Source organism: Manis pentadactyla, chromosome 3 (genome assembly GCF_030020395.1).
Source record: "Manis pentadactyla isolate mManPen7 chromosome 3, mManPen7.hap1, whole genome shotgun sequence".
In the NCBI taxonomy this organism is placed as follows: domain Eukaryota; kingdom Metazoa; phylum Chordata; class Mammalia; order Pholidota; family Manidae; genus Manis; species Manis pentadactyla.
The window spans coordinates 37,598,924-37,613,896 of record NC_080021.1 but is presented as its reverse complement, the minus strand read 5'-3'; the positions used below and the strand labels follow the sequence as shown (position 1 = coordinate 37,613,896).

Sequence of the window (14,973 nt, the reverse complement as noted above, 5' to 3'; positions counted from 1 at the left end):
AGGGGCTGCTGTGACAGGAGATGGGGTCTGCCAAGAAGGAAGAGAGCGGTGGGCAGCCAGCAATGTGAGCAGGAGTCCCTTGGGAGAATACCAAAGGTGGGGGGAAGGCTGCGGGATAGCAGGGAAGGTCGTATTTCTCTTTCTGTCCAAGACACTTCCATCCCCAAATCCCACTGTCCTTATTCCTCTGGTTTTGGCCCCAAGCCATTTGCCCTCTTGCCTTGCTTGAATAGAGAGACGATAGTCTAAGGGCTCTGCTGGTCCAACAGTGCTGTGTAGGTAGAATGGCTACGCTTCATGGGTAGGTGGGCAGACTGGATCTGGGGAGGGGGCACCGGGCAGTGATATAAGGTCCAGGTGATTCACACCTTGGGAGAGCTTCTCTGGCCCAGGTATCACGAGGAATGTCTCCCTGCTGTAGTGGACACGAGGGCTTCAGTACAACTGCCACAGAATTGCGAGCAGCGTCCATTCTTTTCCAACACAGAGGCTGGGGTGAGTAACTTCCGAGCCCCACCACCCGTCTTCCATGTTGCTCCACCAGCTTGGGCATGTAATGACGCTCATTGGTCGCGGGCGTAGAAGTCATGGTTGTATCGTTGGGATACCGGAGTTTGCAGAGCACTGTTAGTCGCTGACTGAGGTTGCTGCAGGCAGGGTGGGACAGCTACCCCGAGGCCGGTGTATTCATTTCAGGTGGCTGTTGTAACAAAGTAACACATGTGGTGGCTCCAACAACACAATTTACTATCTTCCAGTTCTGTGGTCTCACTGGGCTGAGGCGTTGGCAGGGCTGTGCTCCTTCCTGGAGGCTGTTTCCTGGCTCTGTCCAGCCTCTGGACGCTGTTCACATTGCTGGGTTGGTGGTCCCTTCCTCCATCTTCAAAGCTAGTGACATTGCTTCTCTCTGTGCCTTTCTTTTGTCACGCTTTGATTCTCTTCTGCCTCCTTACACTTCTAAGGACTCTTGAGATTATACTGTACCCACCCAGATAATTCAGGATAATCTATTTTAAGGTCAGTTTTAAATAGCAACCTTATATTGTAATTAGCAACTTCAATTCCATCCCTTTTGCCACCTAACCTAACATATTCACAAGTTCTGGGGATTAAGAGCAGACATTTTTGGGGAGGGGGCGTTGTTCAGCGGACCACACCATGTCCCCAGGAAGAGCTGTGGTCAAAACAGAGACGGCTGCAGGTTGTTTATTGAGTGCCTACTGTGTGTCAGACAGTAAGCCAGGTGCTTTGTAGATGATCTCATTTACTCTCTCCCAACATTCAACATATACTCTCCCAAATTTACAAGTAAGAAAATGCTGGCTCAAAGAGGTTTAGTGACTACTTCATGTCCCATAGCTGCTGACTGGAATTCTCTCTGCATGTCCCCAGTTCATGCTGCCCTCTGTTCCTCTTTGCTCCCTCCCAAATAGGCCCAGAGGCTTCCAAAGGTACATGAGCACATGTACGTATATGTGGGTGTGAGGGACAAGACAGAAAGAGGTCACGCCCTGAACCTGAAGCTGAGGGGAATTGACGTAAAGTAGATGAGAGAGGCAACCTGAAGCAGTGGCTCCTCCAAGGAGAGCCTGTGGACTCCTTGGCTGCTGAGAACAGAAGGCCGTCGAGGTGCAGGCTCAGGAGACCCAGCTGCACTACAGCACGGAAAACTGCCATCTACTCGATTGATTTATAACTTGCTGATGTAAGGGTACCTTTGGAGCCTGATCAAAGCAGGATCTGAGTCATAAAAAATCTTGGTTTTTTATCCGCCCTCTGTAAAGGGAGGGCACAAGTGCAGTGAAGGACAGTGGGGCTATCTTCCTGACCCCGGCTTTGCCACTCTAAAGCCTGGGTGCTGTAGCGTCAGAATCTTCCAGTTCTCTGTATTCTGATTCTTTGCTCACCAAGAAACTTTCTGCCTGATTTGGTCTCTCATAGCTGAGTGGCTGCCCTATAAAACCATGGTTTCCAACCTCAGCCAGTCTGTGTCGATCATTTGATTCACTTGAGATTGGCCTCTTTCTTCACTCTGTCCATCAGCACTCCAAACCTTCACCACCCCGAGGCCCGCATTCCCATCACAGGCCCCTTCCTTTTGGGGGAGCATGCACGCCTTCTGCTGAGAAATGGACACATGGTTTTCTCCTCCCAACTTTTCTAATTTTTTCCTGTGTTTTCATATTCTGGTTTTTGTTTTTGTTTTTTCCCCCCTAATTTCTGATGTTTTCCTCTATGCTAGGTTGGAATTTTCACATTCTCTTTCTATTCTGGTGGTTATCCTCAACTTTTAGCACATACTTTATCTGTCTGACTTAACTTCATTTAGTTTAATGCCTTAAAGATTTGTCCACAGTGTCACAAATGGTTTCTTTTTATGGCCAAGTAATATTCCATTGTGTGTATATATAAATCATATCATATTTATTTATCCATTGATGGACATGAGATAGGTTCTTCTGTGTCTTGGCTATTATAAATAATGCTGCAATGAACAGGGGGTATACTTACCTCTTCAAGATAGTGATTTCCTTTCCTTCATATATATATACCCAGAAGTAGGATTGCTGGGTCATATGGTAAATCTAGCTTTAATTTTTTGAGGAACTGCCATACTGTTTTCCATAGTAGCTGCACCAATTTACATTCCCATCAACAGTGCATGAGGATTTCCTTTTCTCCACATCCTCACATGCACTTTTCTCTCTTTTTAAAAAAAATATATAAAATAGCCATTCTGACAGGTGCAAGGTGCTGTCTCACTGTAGTTTTGATGTGTATTTCTCTGATGATTAGTTATGTTGAGCACCTTTTCATGTACTTGTTGGCCATTTGTATGTCTTCTTTTGAAAACAGTCTATTTAGGTCCTTTGCCCACTTTTTAATTGGGTTGTTTTTTTGCTATTATTTGGTACCTTATATATTTTAGATATTATATAGATATTTAGATATTGTATAGATATATTAACCCCTTATTTGCAAATATTTTCTCTGATTCCGTAGGTGTTGCCCTTTCATTCTGTGGATTGTTTCCTTTGCTGTGCAGAAGCTTTTTAGTTTGATATAGTCCCACTTGTTTATTTTTGCTTTTATTGCTGTGCTTTTGGTGTCAAATCCAAAAAAATCATCTCCAAGACCCATGCCAAGGAGCTTCTTCCCTGTGTTTTCTTCTAGGAGTTTTACAGTTTCAGGGCACACATTGAAGTCTTGACTACATTTCAAGTTAATTGTTATGAGTGGTGTAAGACAGAGGTCCAGTTTCATTCTTTTGCACGTGGATATCCAGTTTTTCCAACACTATTGAAGAGACTATCTTTGCCCCTAACGAAGCATTATACTTTAGTTTATGCCAAGGCCTCCCTATTTAGCTGGCTTGCATTACTGCCTCACAGGTGTTCCGGGAGAACAGAGATGAACATGCCCTCTAGAAAGAACCAGGTGTGTACTTTTCCCCTGTTGGGGCTCTGTCCTTGAAGTTCAACTGCGTATCCATGGAAGATGTCTTACCTCCATGGAATTGCAGTTCCATAGGTACCCCAAGTTCTTACCTAGAGGTCTGTTGTATTAGCTACACCTCCCTTAAATTGGTGTTTATTTCTTTCACCTTCCCATATACACCTATGGCAAACATTGTATTTCTTAGAAATGGTTGAATAATGAGGTATCTCAATCTCTGAATTTTCTTGGGCACTAGAATTGGAATAGAAAGCTATCCCTCATTGCTAACAGGAGGAGAGGAGATTAGGGCAGTTTATCACTCCCTGCCTGCATTATTCAGTTAGCTAGAAAAACCTTTCTGCAATTCTTAGAAATCTGCAGGTTGTGAGATAATTTTAAAAACAGCTTTTAAGAGGGAAAAACACTGAGGTTAAATATGAACATCAATTTTAAAAATATACCTCCTAAAAAGCTTTTGTACAGCTAAAGAAACCGTCAACAGAAGGAAAAGGCAACCTACAGTATGGGAGAATATATTTGCAAATGATATATCCAGTAAGGGGCTAACATCCAAAATACATAAAGAACTCATATGACTCAACACCATAAAAATAAATAACCCTATTAAAAAATGGGCAGAGGACCTGAATAGACATTTTTCCAAAGAAGAAATACAGATGGCCAACAGGCACATGAAAAGATGCTCCACATCACTAATCGTCAGGGAAAATGCAAATCAAAACTACAACGAGGTATCACGTCACACCAGTCAGAATGGCCACTATCCAAAAGACAAGAAATAACAAGTGTTGACAAGGATGTGGAGAAATGGGAAGCTTCCTGCACTGTTAGTGGGAATGTGAATTGGTGCAGCCACTATGGTAAGCAGTATGGAGGTTTCTCAACAAAATAAAAATAGAATTGCCATACAACCCAGTATTCCATTTCTAGGAATTTATCCACCCCCCCAAAATCTGTGATTCAAAAAGATATATGCACCCCTGTGTTTACTGCTGCATTATTTACAATAGCTAAGATATGGGTATCCATTGGCAGGTGAATGGTTACAGATGTACATATATACAACAGAATATTATTCAGCCATAAAAAAGAATGAAATCCTGCCATTTGCAACAACAAGGTTGGACTTAGAGGGTATTATGCTAAATGAAATAAACCAGGTGGAGAAAGACAAATGCCATATGATTTCACTTATATGTGGAATCTAAAAACAAAACAAAACAAAATGAACAAAATATGGTTCAAGGTTATGGTATTTTTAAAAACATAATCCAAAACGTCCTCAAGTCTCCCTGGCCTCTGGGTACACATGGGCTCACATGAAAAGTAAAGAGCTCATTTCACTGTTTCTTGCTTCCACTTGTTCTCTTAGGACCCTAGCCTTTTTGCAGTTTCCCAACGTATTTCAGGGGGTCTCCCAGGCTGTGTCTCACAAGTAAGACTGGCTTGCTTGCTTCTGTTCTTCTACCATGGGGTTCTGTTTTTGCTTTTTGGGTTTTAACTTTCTGGTTTAGAGGCTGCCCCCTCGCTCCCCACACACATCCCAGGCTCTGGCATAACTTCCAGGCACATATACTTTTGTAGCTGGGCATCACTGCCCCTCCAGTGGGCCCCGAAGTCCCCTCTTCTTAGTGCCAGAACCACTGAGACTCTAAAGCAGTGGGTCCCCAACCAGGCAATTTTGCCTGCCAGGGGACACTGGCAAGGTCTGGCAACGATGTGGGTTGTCATAACTGGGCGGGTGCTATTGGCACTTCGCATCTAGGGGCCAAGGGTGCTGCCAAACCACCTGCTGTGCTCAGGAAAGCTACAGCGAAGTGCTATCTGTCCGCAAACGTCAGTACCACTGAGGCTGAGGGACTGTGCTTTAGAGCCAGGGTATCTGGAATGAGCAGTTATGTTAAAAAGGGAAGGAAAACTCTCCCCTTTTTGTGTTAGGCTGTAGTCATAGCGGGACCTCCTGAAAGTGTTGCTTGTACCTGTGTCATAGATAACTTATGGCAAACAGCTTTCTAAATTTTTGCTCACTGCCCCGCTTCTCCCTGGGGTCAGGTTGTGCACAGAAGACAGATCTCAAGGACAAATGCTGATTCTCTTTAAAATTGTTCCTCCCTTCTGACCTGAGGCTTGGCTCTTTTTACTGGGTGAGGCCTGCTGGGCCTGGCTGATTCTCTTAGGGTGACTTGTTTTGGTGGGAGGGCTCTTCAGGCCCTAATGCAAACGTGCTGCTACCTCCCACCAGTTTGGACATGTCTGAATTCTGGAGCAGATCCCAGCTTAAGCTCAATGAGAGAATCTCGTCCAGGTACTACAGAGCTTAGACGACTGCTATTGAAGGGTAAAGCTTGTGGTTTGCACTGCATGTCAGAACTCTTTTGGTGGCAAGTAATAAATCAACACCCACTAAAACAAAATTCTAGGCCAGAGAAGGACTGCATTGGTTCAGATATCAAAAAAGCCAAGGGGAGGGCTGGCTTGTGGTGAGGCTGCGTTCAAGGCTCACATGATGTCGGGGACCCTGTGCCTCCTTCCCCATCTCGCAAATCCCTTCTTCTATGCAGACTCCATTCTAAGAAAGGGTCTCCCCTCAGTGTCCAGACCACTGCCAGCTCCCCGAGTCCAAGTCCACTGGGTGAGAGAGAGAGCCTCTGTTCCAGCAGCTCCTGCAGAGGCCCTGTGAGTCACCAACTTGGGTCATGTGACACCGCTGAGTCAATCACATGGTCAGTGAGAATGCATTGGTGATTGGCTGTGCCCTTGATCAAGTGCTCCAACCCGGCCCACCCAGTGTGAAAGTGGGAGGGTGGGGTTACTGGAAAAAAATACTGTAGTGGTGGGGGACAAGCCCTCTGCTCCTGTTGTAGAATATTAGGCTCTATTAAATGGGCTGTGGGACTATTAAGTAGATCAAGAGAATCTCTGATGAAGAATATATCTCTTTAAGATGAGAAAGGATTGATAGTTTTATGTTTAAGCACTGCACGGTGCTAGGTGTGGGGAGCAGGGAAGGTGTAGGGAGTTCTAAATGAACCTCTGATAGAAAACATTGCCTGCTTGTTCCTCCAGTTGGTTTCTGTAGCCCTGTAATTTGGTTTATACTCTTTAGTCTTTCAGGACATGAAATTTATAAACCCTGTTTGATTTTTCCATGATAATATGCCAAGATGTTTTCGATTGTGATGCATACTTATATTTTTCTGTATCTTAATTTATTCATGTTTCAGATGTTTCCTAAAATTGCTTGTGAAATCTCATTTTTATTTTAATAGGCAACTTTCTAAAATAATGTTTCATTACTTTCCTTAAAAAGTCAAAATGTGGCAATTGAAGTACTTTTAATTTCCATTAAAGTGCATTTATTCAACTGCATATCCAAGTACTATTTTTAAGCATAACTTAAAAAAAATCCGTTCTTAAGAATAAAAGTGCCTTTGTATCTGCCTCAGTACAGTTGTGAGGCTTAAAATAAAGCAACTAATTCAGTGCTGAAAGTGTGGTGGGCTCTCTCTATAACTAGAAACTCCCTTCTGCTTATTTTTAGAACCATTAAAAAATCTGATGAAGAAAAAAATGGAGTATATCCACTGCAGTTTGTAGAAATGGTGATGTTCCTGTTTGCCAAGAGGTTATAAGACTTAAAGCTAAGTTACAGCTCTAACTTAAATAAAATATGTAATTTAACAATTAAAAATTATTTTGAGAACAGATTGTGCAAGAATCTGCTAAAAAAGTATTGCTCTATTTCCAAAGCCTTATTTGAGAAAAATATAGTGTAAATGAGAGCAAAATCTAAAATGCCAAAGTTCTTTGAGAGCTTTCTTCCTGGGTTAGCATAGGGCATGTGATAGACTTTGTTCCTGAGGGAATGAACAGTTTAACAGGGGAGAGAAAACCTGGAAGCTTGGAATAAACAAGAAATCATTTAGTGCTGAATTGTGTGATGTTGACCTTAGATGTGGATGTTATTGAGCAAGCACTGACCAGTGCTGCCTTCCCCAGCCTGGGAAGAGGGAGGAGGGAGGATGCGCATTGCAGGCAGGAGGTCATCCTGAGCAGTAGCCCCCAGGTGTACACGACCCTGGCCCTTATGTGGAACCTAAGGCTCTACCAGCCTGCCTGCAGGCGAGTTGTGTGATTCAAGACAAGCCCAGATGATGGAGCACTGAAGAGCTGGGCAGAGGTGTTTGGATCTATGCAGTGGAGCGATATGGTGTGAGGAAGAAAGCCATGCTTTGGGGATATTGATCTTTCTATCTAGGGTATGTATTTTCCAGACAGTGGAGAGAGACTGGAATCAAGGAGCCTAGCTGTAGGCTATTGCAATAACCCAGAGGTGAAATGCATTGGACTTCTCCAATGGGGGCATAAATGGAGAGCAAAGAACTATTTGGGTAGATGTATAAAGGAAGAAATGATAGGGCTTAGTGTCAGACTCAATTATAGAGAACGAAGGAGAAGAGAAAGGAAGTAACTCAAGTTCTTAAAGCTAGAAGCTAGAAAATTGGTGGCATGCGTGACATAAATGAGAGAGTCAGCAAGGGGACCTGGACTGAAGGTAATACAGCAAGTTTGGTTTGGACAGTTGCATGTAAAGTGGCTTGAAAGACTTCCTTGTGGAAATGAGACTGCAGGACTGGTTCTTCTGGGCTGTCAGCACCTCTTCTTCCATCTCTCCCTCTTTTCTCCCTTGTCTCTTGAATCCATCCTGTTCCACCCACACCCATCCCATTGTTTAGCTGAGACGCTCCATTGCCTTTTGCCTCCCGATAGTGCACTAGTCCTAACAGATTTCCCTTCCTCCAGTCTCATCCTCTTTAATCCATCATCTTCCATGCCATTAAACTTTCTCTCTTATTTTATTGATGCTCATAATTTTGCTTTTCAGATTACTGATTCAGTATTTATCTAAGGACATTATAGAGCATTGCAGTGGATTATGAATGGAACGCCTTTGATTTTCTCTAAGAAAAGCAAGGAAAAGATTTAGGTTGCTTTCTAATAACTTACAAGTGTTGAAAATCGCTTCCTTCAGTCTAATGTCATTCTGTGAAGGGACCTGAGAAGGATGACTGGATTTGTAAGCACCGCATTGATTTCTCTTTCTGACTCTCTCACTAGATGTGAGCATCTGCAGGGTGAGGACCGTGATGAATGCCTGAGTCACCAGAGCCTGGTGGAACATCTGGCATGTGCTGGCGTTTAGCAAATGCTGGTTGAGATGAACTGATAGGAGCAGAGTTGGATATCAGATATGAGCTAAATTAGTGAAGATGGATGTAGTCTCTGAGAGAGAAGTATATTAGAATGTAGAGTGGGGAACAAGATTTTTAGGGTGGCCATCTTCTCAGTGATGTATGAGCTGCCATGTGCTGATTTTTCTGGACAGAACTAGGAAGCCGTGGGTGAGTAGTGCGGGAACTGAGTAAACAAGCCCTTGTACTGCAAATCTCTGAGTTCTTGCATGACCCTGAGTTCATGAAGCCTTCCACAGGGCTGCCTACCTTCTTATCTATCCCTGAGGTCTGATCCAGATATTTTGAATGGGAAACTTGAAGAAAAATCAGTTTTGCTATTATTGTTTTACACTAAACTGTCTTAGAGGATAATTCTTAGAAGGAATTTTTATTTCTCAGGCTCTCTATCCCCTGGTTCTGTTATGCCAAGCCCAGCAGAACTGTTTCGGAGTGGAATCTGTGCATTTGGTGTGGGATCAGGTCCAAAAGTAGGTTTATTGACTTCATGGATAATGTCCAAACTTTTCCACTGGAAAAGCCACCTCCTTCTGTAATTATCAGGAGCTTTAATATAATTTGAAGCAAAGCCAGCTGTACTTACTCCCAGAATCTTGCAAGAACTTGTAAGAAGGGGGGAGCTTGAACTTGAACTTCTCAAATAAAAAGTAAGCTTAAGCCTAATTTTAAGGCTACCCAGGGAAAGCTTCGGAGAGAGGAACCGTGGATTTAAGAGCCAATTATTGCATCTCAGAAATACAGTATCATATCAGCCCATTAGAGTTTTTATTTATGCTTCCAGTAGAAAACCGACAGCATCTCTGTCATTTGCAGATGGTGCAGAAAGATGTTGGATATCACCACCTGCTTAAACATTCAGAGGGAACTGAATAGTGAGAAGGTTGTCAAGCTTAATCCTGTTCATTCTGGCTGTGTCCTTTTGAAATTGTTACCGAAAACCTTTGTATCTAGATTGTGGTTACAGATGATTATCCTAATTCATTTGCTGCTGTTCTTCTTTAACCCCACTTCTTTCTAAGTACACAGTTGCACTTCTCAGGTGTGTGTTTTGGCAAAAGACATTTTCTGAAGTGGTGTAATTGCCAGCCACCGCCTTCGGAGAGTAGTTTCCAATTTGATGAGTCCAGCTTGGAAGACAGTCATCTCAAAAATGCATTCAGATGGCCAAGGGAAATTCTAGAAGGAGGCAGAGCCCCAAAGGCCAGGCTCTCCTTGCTGGACCCCCTGCCTGCAGGCTTGAGTCCTTCAGCAGATTCTCCCATGCTGTTCTGAGGCTGCCGTCACCCACAGGACACGGTACAGATTCCTTAACAGGGGGCATGCGGCTGCCCATGCTTTGGCCTCCACCACTCTTTGGACAGTTTTGTACTTAGCCACCAGCAATACTAGTTGGACGTATCTGTTCCCCACATTCCAGATATCACTGCCAAAGGACAAGGGCTGAGTCTCTCTCCCTTACTGCTTCAGCCCCAGCCCTGGAACAGATCCTGGCACATTGGAGAGGTGCAGGAAAGGGTCGTGACTGTGTGACCCACTCTACCATGGCCCGTTTTTCTGTGACTCCATCCATTTTTCTAAAGCACAAGAGAGGCCTGGTAGCTGGCCAAGCTCCAGATGATGTGTCTTTCCAGAGAAGGTGAGGTGCAGTGAGGGTTTGTAACTATTAGGTCTTATCTTTTATCCCTGTCACGTGTGTCACATGCCAACCCTCTGATAACATGTAGTAAACAGACCCTGATATAACAGAAATCTGCTCTGTAACCTGGGGCTTCTGTTGAGCTCAGCCTTCTGACCTCTTTATTTGGCTTTCTGGGTGTTAGATAGTTTGGGGTTACTGTGCCCTGACCAGACCTGGGACAAAGTTGTGGACTTGGCAGAGTTGCTCTTCGATGACACTCTCCCCATTTTCCTTCATCCGCCTAGTGCTCCACCCTTTCAGAAAGGATCTGAAATCAGCTGTGCGCATCTTGTTATATACCTGGGGGTGGGAAGTTGTGAAATTAACCCAGTGTGCCAGGCTGATCTCTCTTTTTCTTTGATCACCAATCTTTGATGCAAATGTCAGAATTTTTATTTTGTACCCAAGGAAATTGAGGCTTAGTGGGGCAGTGAGAGACAGGAGCAAGATGTGTTGGGAGTCACACAGATCTGAGTATTGAGTCCTGGCTCCACAGTTGTCAGGTTTGTCTTTGAGCAAGTTATTTGGCCTGTCTGGGCCAGTGGCCTAGTCTATAAAATGGGAATAATCATAGCAAAGAGCTTGACACCTTTTAGAACAAAAGTAAAGAAAAGGTAAGTGTTATTTAATTCTCTTGGGAAAGGTCAGACAGCTTGCAAGTGGGGTAGCTGGCATCTGCTCCCAGGCCTGCCCGGCTCCAGGGCAGTGTCTGTCCCCCTATAACCCTTCCTCCTGGGCGTACAGCCAGCAGGCCACCAGTGATGCTTGTTGAATTAGTATGAATTTAAGTCATTCAGCTCACAGATACTTAGGGCCCAAGAGGTTCAGTCTTAGAATGGAGTCAGATTCAGAGATCTGGAATGAAGGAAAAAAAGCAGTTCAAATCTTACTCTGTCTCACAGATAATATCACAAAGAAAGGAGTTGCTTTTTTTTTTTTTTAGCTTTATCAAGGTATAATTGACAAAATTGTAAGATATTTGAAGTGTACAATGTGACGTAATATACATACACATTATGAAAGATTCCCCCATCAGTCTAATTAACACATCTGTCACCTCACATATTTACTTTTATTTATTAATTTTTTTGTGAACACTTAAGTTCTACTCTCAACAAATTCCAATTATACAGTGCAGCGTTTCCAACTATAGTTGCCAGGTTATACAGTAGATTCGCAGGTCGTATTCATCTTACAGCCCAAAGTTTGTACCCTTTTATGAACCTCTCCCTATTTCCCCCAACCCCCAGCGCCTCGCAACCTCTTCTCTACTTTCTGTGAGTTCAACATTTTTTTCCCTAAGATTCTTCATCTAAGTGAGACCACGCAGTATTTGTCTTTCTCTGTCTGGTTTATTTCACTTAAGTGTAATACCCTCTGTTTTGATCCATGTTGTCACAAATGGCAGGATTTTGGAAGTTTACTTTCAATGCAAAACAAAAGCTCTTTGAAATCCTCTGACTCAGGCTTTTCTCCAAGCCAGGCAGCAGTGTCTCCCATCTCCCCCAATCTCTCCTCCCCCTTTCTGCCCCTGACACTGCTCTTCTGGTTGCTGTTCCTTCCCCACATAAACCCTATACATGAATCAACTTAGCATCCCTCTTTTCTTTAACTTCCTTTCCACCAGTTAACTACCTGGATTCTTCAGCCCAGAAGCAAGCCATGAGGTCATCCAAGTGAACAAGAATCCTCTCTGCTTTTAAAAGATTGGGAAAGGTGGAGAGGGGTAAATTTAAAGTTACCATATACCCTCTCTTGGAACTAACTAAATTTTAAACCTTAGTGCTGATCAGAGTGTAAAAGACCCCATAGCCTGGGTAAGGAATTTCAAGCATCAGTGGAGAGGAGGGGGCATTTTGGAGGCAGGGTCATCCTTCCTCTTCTGCACAGAGTTGGCCCTGTAGCCCTCCTGGCCTGGAATCGCACACCCAGGTGTCAGGCCCTTCTCACCTTGCAGAGCCCTATCGTCAAGGCTCCCCTTTGCCGCAGTGATGCAGCCATCTGCAGAGAGAGGCAAGGAAAGCCCTGTGTGATTCGCTCCTGACCTGGACCATTGCCAGCTCTGGGCCAGCAGCATTGCTCAGCCCTGTCACCAGCCCTCTCAGCAGGTGGGTTCAAGTGACCTTACTGAGCTGAAGCTCTTGTCTGCCTTCACCAGAAGTTGGGGGTGTTCTCATCGAGGAGCAACTGTCCCTCCTTCCTGCAGCATGGACTCCCAAAGGGCAAATGGAATCTGGGGAGCTCCATGGGACCGTCTTCACATTTGCTCTCAGCCCTGACTCCTGGAAAGATGCTGGGCTTGTTTGGGAGTCCTTGGGAGCCACTGCAACCTGCAGAGGGTGGGTGGCTGGCGGCATGTGACTGGTCTCGCTTTTGGGGCTGATTTCACTGTTTATGTGAGTTCTCCCTTCACTCCCTGACATCTGCCCAGTTTTCACAACAGCAAACGTGTTTCAAGTTTGCATTTGCTTTCTTTGGAGTTTCAGCCATTTGGTATACATCGTGGGGGAAAGCACAGAACACAGAGAAGTCTACAGGGCAGCTTCTGGCAGTGATGATATGCTCTGGCAACCTGCCCAACCATTCACAACTCCTTCAACAAACAGTTCTTGAATGCTAATATATGCCAGGCGTGGTATGAACAAGGCAGGCATGATCTTTGTCTTCCTGTAGCAACCAGGCTAGTGGGGCAGGCAGGCATGGAACAAAAAGGTCCAGCAGTGGTGAGTATTCTGAAGAAGTACAGGGGGCTGTGAGAGGGAAACGGGCCCCATCCAGGTGTGAGGGAGGCATCTGGGAAGGCCCCTGAGGAGGCGTGTTTAAGTTGAGACAGAGAAGTAGTCAGGTAAGAGAAGAGCATTGTGAGTAGAACAGCATTACGAAGGCAGTGGAGTGCCTTCAATGTTCAGTAAGGCTGGACCCCAGGAAACAGTGGGCAGAGTGTAGACCCATAAAGCCAGGGAGGCAGGACAGCTCACAGAGCCTCACAGGGCATGCAGGGAGTTAGGACTTTATCCTACAGGCATTGAGAGGTCAGTGAAGGGGTGGGTCAGGATCAGATGTGTGGCTCTAAAAGACTCCTGGCTGCCCCGTGGAGCATGGAATCCATAGGCTCCATCCCTTTTTCTTTTAGTTTGGCAGCCTCACTCTGTCCCCTTGGTAGGATCACCAAATGTCTGCAACCCTCTGGTTTTGTGAGCTTGCCCAGAATTATTTCCAACCCACAGCAATTAGCCGTGATCCAGCCTGGTGCAGAGATTGCCCAAGGCCCACTGGCTGTCATCCTGGAACAGGAACTGTTAAGCTTAGGAAATGAGCCTGGAGTGGCTTCCAAGTGTTGGGAGATAGATGAGGAATCTTCAGTGGGTGGCTCAGAAGGCTGAGCACCTGGCAGGAGGACAAGTCTCAGGGCTTCAGGGGCCTAAGAAAATGCACGAAGGTAGTTTCACTTATCTTCCCACTGTCTGTACTTCATTGTGACCTGGTTGATTCTGCTGGCAAGTTACTTGGATTCCAAAGTATTCTAAAGACCTTCTCTCTAGAGGAGTAGGACCTTTGAGCTGTGGACTATCTTTAAAACAACAAACAAAAAAACCTTTCATTTATTTTGATGACACCATGCATCCCCTCTTTATTGCCTAGCCCTGAAAAGGGATACTATGACTCATCATGGATTTTTAAAATTATGTTAGTAAACAGGAATGCATGTGAAAGCAAAGGTTTTGGCATCTGACAGACCTGGGTGGAAGCCTGACTCTGGCATCACCTGTAGGACCTCAGGCAGGTTACTTAACCTCCTTAACCTCAGTTTCTTCTTCTGCAAAAAGGTAGTGTTGGGTGGGGGGAGGGGGGGTGGGTGATGGCACAGGGTGGGTAGGGGGGCAGAGGATCATACCACCTACTTACAAAGTTGGTGTGACAATGAAGGAGAGTTGGGAATCAATTCCAATCCCATGCTCTTAGCTCCCAGTCATTTCAGGCATCTTTCTGTTTTATATCCTTAGCTCTGAGCATGAGGCTGGCACCCAGTGAGAACCCACAAATGTGAGTTTGATTTCATTTCTTCTATTAACCTTCATGCTAACAATGCCCACTCTTTCCTTTTAAACACTGCTCAAGAATCCTCTCCTCTGTGAAGACTAACCAGGCCTGATGGAGTCATATAAGTAATCCCAGGCTCTTACAACAATACAGTTGGTCCATCCATATTTACTGTGAGGATGCCTCATTGAATTGTCTGACTGCCCTGCAGAGACACAGATATATCATCCCTTGATTTTGAAACGGTTGAACTTGCTTCGTAGAATAGGCTAAAAGCAATGTGTTAATTCTTGGGTGTCATTTTTGTGCATCGTTATATGTGATCACTATATTTTATGGTTAAATATAATCTAATAAATAAAAAATAGACAAATATTCTGGGTGGGTCCAAAGCCATTATTAATAAGAAAAAGCAGAATATGACATCGCTCTAATTTTTAAAAATCATTTTTATTTCACAAGTAATATATTTAAAAGTAGAAATGTCATAGATAAGGTCCCAGTAACCACTCTCTGATCTTGGTCTCCTGCCTTTTCCCAGAG

General features: G+C 44.3%; 1 protein-coding gene across 6 annotated transcripts in view; it reads left to right on the top strand.

Annotated features, from left to right (window-relative positions):
• The window catches only part of BAALC (BAALC binder of MAP3K1 and KLF4), a 75,240-nt gene that overhangs the window by 35,166 nt on the left and 25,101 nt on the right, over nt 1-14,973 (top strand). The window contains exon 2 of one of the 6 annotated variants that reach the window (XM_057497846.1): nt 14,394-14,433. The exons of 4 other annotated variants lie outside the window; for them this stretch is intronic. In XM_057497846.1, the coding sequence (XP_057353829.1) occupies nt 14,394-14,433 (40 nt within the window). Of the gene's footprint in view, nt 1-385; nt 496-14,393; nt 14,434-14,973 lie in introns of those variants that run through there. One more of the 6 variants, XM_057497847.1, reaches the window with a different exon arrangement.